This window comes from Ascidia mentula, chromosome 1 (assembly GCF_947561715.1).
Source record: "Ascidia mentula chromosome 1, kaAscMent1.1, whole genome shotgun sequence".
In the NCBI taxonomy this organism is placed as follows: domain Eukaryota; kingdom Metazoa; phylum Chordata; class Ascidiacea; order Phlebobranchia; family Ascidiidae; genus Ascidia; species Ascidia mentula.
Window position 1 is genome coordinate 24,364,243 of NC_138566.1, and position 7,530 is coordinate 24,371,772.

Below are 7,530 nucleotides of genomic sequence, written 5' to 3' on the forward strand. Positions count from 1 at the left end.
GTACAGAGCATTTGGCGAACTTGTCTACAATGTAGGCTACGCATTTCTTCAAATATGTTCATGTCGTATTTAAAAGTATGAGTCATTTCTGCGGTATGCTGACTTCCAAAACTGGTTTAAATCTGTGCCTCCACTGCCAATACATTCATCTCTAAACCATGTTTAAGTGCAATCCACAACTCGTTGCACGGAACGACTAAACTGCTACCGGGCATTCCAGCAAAAAGACCAAGGGCGAATAAAATACCTTTACACTTAAGTACTATACCACTGTCAACAATGCCTCCACCCACTCTCAGACCATTCTTTCCGAGCGAAAAAATAATATCCAGCCGCAGACTAAAGCTAACATTTGTCTTGGAAATCCAAGTGCCAGAAGCTTTTCATATGTGAAAAGGTGTATCGAACTCGTGTGGTTAAGTAAACTTACGGCTGGCGGTGAGATTTTTTTGGTTTTGTGTGTCGCCACCGTTTTGTTCTGTACCGTTTTGTTTATTTTCCTTGCTGAAAGGTGAGAATATACACTAACGCTTGTGGATTGGGGTCGATTGCGGTTGTCTGCAAATAGTGCATCCACAGCATTGTGTTACTGTGTCAGGTCGTTTTCTGACAAACATAACGACAAGCTCCACAATCTACAAAGGTATTCCAGCAGGGTAAATGCATATGCGCTAGCTGGCTAACCACGTATCGGTATGAAAAGTTCAAACTCCTGTAAATTTTGATACGTCAGAGGAAATGACATCATATTTGGCATGACATCACATAAGGTGGCATACACTATTCGTACCAAGTCTTAGGAACGCAGTGCAAGAGATAGCTGAGGCATTGGGTTTTGCAACAGTTGACTTTATCTGTGCAAAAGTGCATTTGGCCTCGTCAGCATGTAGGAAATACTGCTGGCTGGGGACGAACTTTAATTCTTTTAGTAAATGCGATTCCATCGAAATTCACAAGAACAGGGTTATGACCTCTGTTCAGAAGGTCATGGCACCATTATCACAGCATGATAAGGAAGCGAGTCAAGGCAACCGAGGCCGCCAACAGAAAACAACCCCATATGTTGCTTCACTTATTATGCATAAAAAACGTTGTTACGTCAGATGTAAAATAATAATATTCGGCAATGTTATACACAGAGGTATCTGTTCATGTCAACCTTACGAATTTGATCGCGCTAATTTTTTTTTTTTAATGTAAGCACCTGCTTCTTTTTTATTTATTGTTGATAAGCATGCTTGCCAGAGAATTGATAGTTAGTGCATTGCAAGCGACTTTACTGTCAATATTCTAATATAAATGCGCCTGCACTGCACCCAATCGCACTTGTAAAGGCGGGTGTCTTACACAGCGGGAAGTTGTAAACACAATCTTACCTTTTCCGTCGAGTCGTTCGCGAAGTCTTTGCGGTTTTCGAAACACAGACGCAGCACTTTGTAAACTACAACAAGGACCAAATTGTTTTCTACAATCCTGAAAATCAATTTCAAACAACATTGGTTTCTGTGATAATGGTTTGAATAAAACAGGTCGCTTTTCCAAGTAATTCGACTCCTGACTATATCCTTACCATATACGCGTTGTCTTGATTCGTACTAATTAGTTAATTTGACGCAACAGACGCTAACACAAAAGGCTGTTTTCTGTGGAACTAATAGGCAAACACAAGACTAGGACGTCGGTCGTTGGACCGCCTTCTTCGGAATGTCAAACAATCGTTTCGTTTAACTTGGTTTATGACGCAGTGCACGGATTTTTATGATTTTACTGTTGGTCTTCGACTTGAAATACTCCTGTCTGTACGGAAATAGGCTGTGTCTCTGTGTGCTAGTTGTGCCAGCGGTCGCAGTGGGACTGTGCAGAAGATTGACATTATGTGATAGGATTGACTTACGCGAAAATACTTTCTTCTAATCAAAAGTGTATTTCAGCTGGTATGCAGTATGTCTTAAGTTGCTTAAAGCGAAACACGAAACAAACAGCAAATTAAACTGATTGATATTAAAGCAAATTAAAAAAAATAACTATGTTTGACGCTGCTTTATTTAGCAATTTTTTGCTTCTCTGAAAAACAGCTTCTCAATAACTGAAACCTATCTTTCCAAAAAGTCACATCATCACAAAACGTTGATATGTTACAGCCAGTCAACTTGTTTTCCTGTTTAGTTACGAACTTTGCTAACCGTAAACTCAAAGCATTCTAGGAGCTACAATTTCTCATGCCGGGCGCTTCTGACTTCCAGAACCTCGCAACCAACAACAGTAAAACCTTTTTAAGCTGTGCGGACCATTCCAGAGCGATTAGGAAGGAATCGAGTTTCGCAATTCCCGGAATATACAACGACAATCTGGCGAATAACTTGCCGGGAAACTGCGTGTCGAGTCGATTGGGCGCCACGGCTTACGGTATATCGCACAAATTCGGCGGAACCGTGTTCGCCCTCTCTGTAAGTGAAAGTCTATTTTGTCAATACGACTGAGCAAGACACGCGCTGATAACAATTCAGCGGAAATTTTTGTTTGCGCAAAAATTCGTCAATTTTGTCACTGTCTCTTTCTAAACCTTTAAGTTAATGCTAGCCGCAAAGTTTGGTCATGAAATTGATATCTTTGTGATTGCTTTTCTACTACCTTAAGTACACAGGATTAAATAAGAAGGGAGTCATATATTTTTTACGGTTCTAACTCCTCAGCTATTACGTTATCGCGACTAAGTATACTGTTTTACGAGTTTCGCGGCACTTTTCAACTAAAATCCTCACAGAAATATTCCTCGGCCTGTCCCCCAAACTATGCATTCAATTGCCCGCTAGCCAGAAAAAACATATTCCATATGGAGCTTATCTTGTATCAGCACCTGGATCCTGCGCCGGACTTGCGCAATACAATGTAAGACAAGGCAACAAGATGTTTAGTGTAAACACTCTGAAAATTGATTCAGCCGACCCTCGTGCGTTCGCTGCGACGAAGAAATCCAGGCTTTCCTCTCCCTTCCGTATCGGCTTACAGGTTAACAGGTAAGAGTAGGCATTCCTCGCCAACCGTTGCGCGGTTCCGACCAAATTGCCGCACCACTATTACAGTAAAGCGTTCAACTGGACGCATGTGCTCCCGCGGGGCTTCACAAAGGAATGGATTAGTCGGCCGATAGTTAAACACGCTGAAGACTTTCTGCTGCTGCGCGCTGGTCACAGTTTCCCTCAACTTTATTGCTCGGGACGAAACTTGCTTTCTGTCGTCGCGTTCTCACAATTTTCACTTACGCACTTTATCTGCAAAGCTTGCCCGCCTTTGTCAGTTAGTTCACAGCACTGGTGATGAGCGTTCGCTTACAATGGTCAGCATATTAATTTTGACTTTTCTGTTCAGTGTAATCAACTACAGGTTTGTCGCTCTTATCTATAAAGCTTCATAGAAATCGTAACACGTGAGTGTTGGGGATGTTTGGATATATTCGCATTGGAAACGCTATGACTTACACACACAGCAAACCTTTCAAACAAAATTCAAACACACTTTTGAATAACTCTGATCTGCTCAACAACTTTTTTACGATTTTCGAAAGTCATAAACAACAGTACCATAAGTTCACGGGGAATAGAGACACCTTGATCGACCGAATGAGTCTTGACAAAACAGACGATCGATATAAATTCATTAAGACTTCCGTCAGGTGAGGAAAATTGAAGCTTTAACCTTCTTGCTTGACTTTTCTCATGCATTTACTGCATGTTGACTGAAATTCTAGCACAACCATTAACTAAGATCCTTTCTCCGCACACAAGTGAACTTGTGAACAACATGATAACTCATATGTGAAATTGATTGTTGTAATTCAAATGTGGTATTCTGGCAAAAAAAACTATTCACAAAAGACCTGTATATTTTAACCATTTCCTGGTAATATTTTTAGTTGATACAAAACAACTAAAAGGGTCTAAACGACGACAGCGAATAAAAGCACAATTAAATACATAGTCATACGACTTCCCTCGCTCATAACCACGAGTCCCAAACCAGCAGTTATCTGCTGACTATAAACCTGTTCATTAACTCTAAGCGAACACAACACGCCGGCATGCTTCATCGCCTTTAAACCTCCACTACTGGTGTCGGTAACAAAATCTTCCTTTTGTCCGTTTTTCCCCCGACTGGTCGTATCAACGTGGAGCGGTGACGTTACTCGAGATAACTTTGCGATAAATTCCCGCAGGGACGGTTTCAGTCTCGAGGTGTTACAGGTAAAAAAGTAAAACGTTTCTTTGCAACAACTAAGTATTATCATGCTATCAATTTCGAAAACACGGATTTAAATTGTTTTGGTGACACTGTTTGTGTTTTTTATATTGATCAGGTAAGCTGCGGGGTTGGTGACGCCGCAGCAATGTTGATATAACGAATTAACTCAAATTTACATCGTATAGATGAAATCATGGAACATGTTACAGACACTCGAACACCTGCTAAGTGTAATTGAGAATTTCCGGAAAAACCGACAAATGGCTGAATTCGATCGCACCTGTCTAAATCTCTTCCCCATGTAAACACCAGACACCAGGGAAAAATAAGCTTCGCTCTGCACTTTTTTTGTCCCGCTACATCAACCCTTCACCATATTTAGAAGCAGACGCGATTTTAGTGAACCACGTGTTTGGGGTCAAACAGGTTTATCTCACCTGGACGCGCAGCCTTTGTTCAAACGAATCACGTGCCGATGACGCAACGTTCGTTACGGTTGGTTTCTTCTCGACAGAGCCGCTGTGACGGACGTTGTGAGGTCTGCGCTTTTTCCCTTTGTTAATATGCTCACCTGTGTTGAAAGTAAGCGTTAACTTCAGAGCTGGGAAATTCACAAAAGTTCTTTAAAATCTGCATTATAATTTTTGATTTTGTACACTGCGGCAATACGCACATTGCAAAACAGATATACAACTATTTGTCGTTATGGATCATAGCATGTTGTTAAGTCTATGATATCATATTGGGAATTGAAAGTCATATTTAACTTTAAACCTGCGTGAATTATTGGTGGTATACTGTAACGGCATTATAAAAAGAATATTGAAAGAAGTGTTGACCAGATGCCCATTTAATGGAAAAATAAAATTTTTCCCATAATAACCGAATTGATCAAGAAAACTCCATCTCATTTCACTATTAAAATAAAACATTATAATTTTGTTATCGAGCTACTCGACCAAATAGTAGTACGTAAAAGTTGTGTATACTTTTACCAAAACTTTATTGGTACGTCTACGCGGCAAGCAAATTATAACTTTTCGATAATTTTATTCAGAAAGTTGATTACCAATGTTTTTAACCAATTTTGGAAGTTAGTTGGGCGTAAAAATACCATTTAGCACAGAAACACTCAGTTTCTTTAGGATTACCGCATTAATATGTGTGTTGTGATAGACAAAATTAGTTTAGACAACAATCACGTTCATAATGTTTGTGTTTTGCAATTTATAGAGCGTGTGTTTTGGGGTTTGCAACTTTAGAACCTGCTTCTTAGCAGTATATGTATCCACAATGAAACACAGAAAAGGTGTTTATATAAAGACAGCTCCACAAGAAGACAAGGACACAACAGATTCGGATGATGAAAAATCCAAAGAATCCAGGTCGAAAACATCTGAAGTCTGGTTGCCTGAAACTAACACTGCCTTCAGAATTCTGATGTCTGCCAATCTGTGTTCTGCTCTATTAAGCAATATTTCTGACTGCGATGAAAGTTACAACTATTGGGAACCTTTACACCATATGATAACTGGCCGAGGTTTCCAGACTTGGGAGTATTCCCCAACTTATGCCATCAGATCTTGGGCCTACGTATATCTCCACTATATTCTCACCTGGTTTCACTTTGGATTTCTGGACAACAGACTGCTGGTCTTTTATTATATCCGTATGATTCTGGGTGTTGTCTGCACCCTTTGCGAAGTCCATTTCTACAATGGTGTAACATTAAGGTTTGGAAACAATGTTGCAAGATTGGTGCTTGGTTTTCTGTTGTTTGGCACTGGTATGTTCATATCAGCCACTGCCTTCCTGCCAAGCACATTTTGTATGTATATGACATTTCTGTTCTTTGGTTCTTGGATGAAAGGCAATTTACATCATGCTCTTCTGGCTGTTGCTGCTGGAGCCATAGTTGCCTGGCCATTTTTTGCAGCTCTTGGCATCCCGTTGGCAGTGGACATTGTAATAAGACGAAAAAAATATTTTTACTTTGCCAAATGGTTCACCATTGCCTTGTTAACTATGCAACTTCCCTGCATCATAATCGACAGCTACTATTATGGAAAATCTGTTTGTGCTTCCATGAATATTCTTATGTACAATGTCTTTACTTCCCATGGGCCTGATCTCTATGGTGTTGAACCGTTTTCTTATTATTTCATAAACGGCTTCCTCAATTTTAACATTGCTTTTATACTGGCTTTACTCTCCTTTATAATCATCCCATTGGCAGAATTTATCATCAAGTTCAAATATCCAGGCTACAGACCTCCGACGCTGTTGATCGGTTTCTCATTATCAACGCTTCTCATTTGGTTCCTGGTATTTTTCACACGTCCACATAAGGAAGAACGATTTCTTTTTCCAGTCTATCCACTAATATGCCTGTCTGCTGCTCACTGCCTTGCCACAGTCCAGAAGCTCTACTGCGTGTTCAACTTACATAAATATGTGACCGAACAATGGATGACTATCGTTGCCATAGTAACGTTTGCAATCCTATCCTTGTCTCGCTCCTATGCCGTCTTCCAGGGCTACCATGGATCCATCGATATTTATCCCAAGATGCATCAAATCTCTAAACAAATGGACACTGCCGGGAAAACCATCAACGTTTGTGTTGGAAAGGAATGGCACAGATTTCCCTCCACTTTTTTCCTTCCAGACCATTTTAAACTGGAGCTCATCGAGTCGGAATTTCGGGCTCAGTTGCCCCAACATTTCTCTGCTCCTGGGATTGAAGGCACGAGGTTGGTCAGGAATAATTTCAACGATCAAAATTTGGAAGAAAAAAGCCGTTATGTGGACATAAGTTCTTGCCACTTTTTGATTGACCTCAACAATGGCGTAGCGACAAATCGTGAACCACTGTACAGCAATATGACGAAACAGTGGTCCATTGTCGAAGAAGTACATTTTCTGAGCGCACAGAACTCTACGAACCGAGCATTTCGTGCGTTTTATGTCCCCTATTTCTTCTGGGAGCGCAACACGTTTGGCAAATACCAACTTCTGCGCAACAAAGCGAAGAAGTTCAAGAAGAAGCGGTCCGCTGAGTAGATATTACGGGTATTGTTGTTGCCGTTTTTTCGCCCTACTGGAATAGTCTTTTTTGTTAGAAACTTAGCCTGTTCGGTTTGTTTATGTCCAACCCAGGTGACTTATATATGATGCGACTTCGTAGGAATGCGGGGTTATGTGCAAGCATTTGGTACTTACTTCTTACAATCTGTTCTTGTACTCTGCCCGTCTCAACCTGCAATTTCTTGATGTCGTCGTTTAATCTGT

The 7,530-nt window shown here is 40.6% G+C and overlaps 1 protein-coding gene across 1 annotated transcript; it reads left to right on the forward strand.

The window, feature by feature from the left end:
- Nucleotides 1–5,476: 5,476 nt before the first annotated feature.
- LOC145895080 (alpha-1,2-mannosyltransferase ALG9-like) lies at nt 5,477–7,530 on the forward strand. The gene has a single exon (XM_082983834.1). It carries the CDS (start codon nt 5,533–5,535, stop codon nt 7,300–7,302), a length of 1,770 nt encoding a protein of 589 aa, XP_082839960.1. The 5' UTR covers nt 5,477–5,532; the 3' UTR covers nt 7,303–7,530.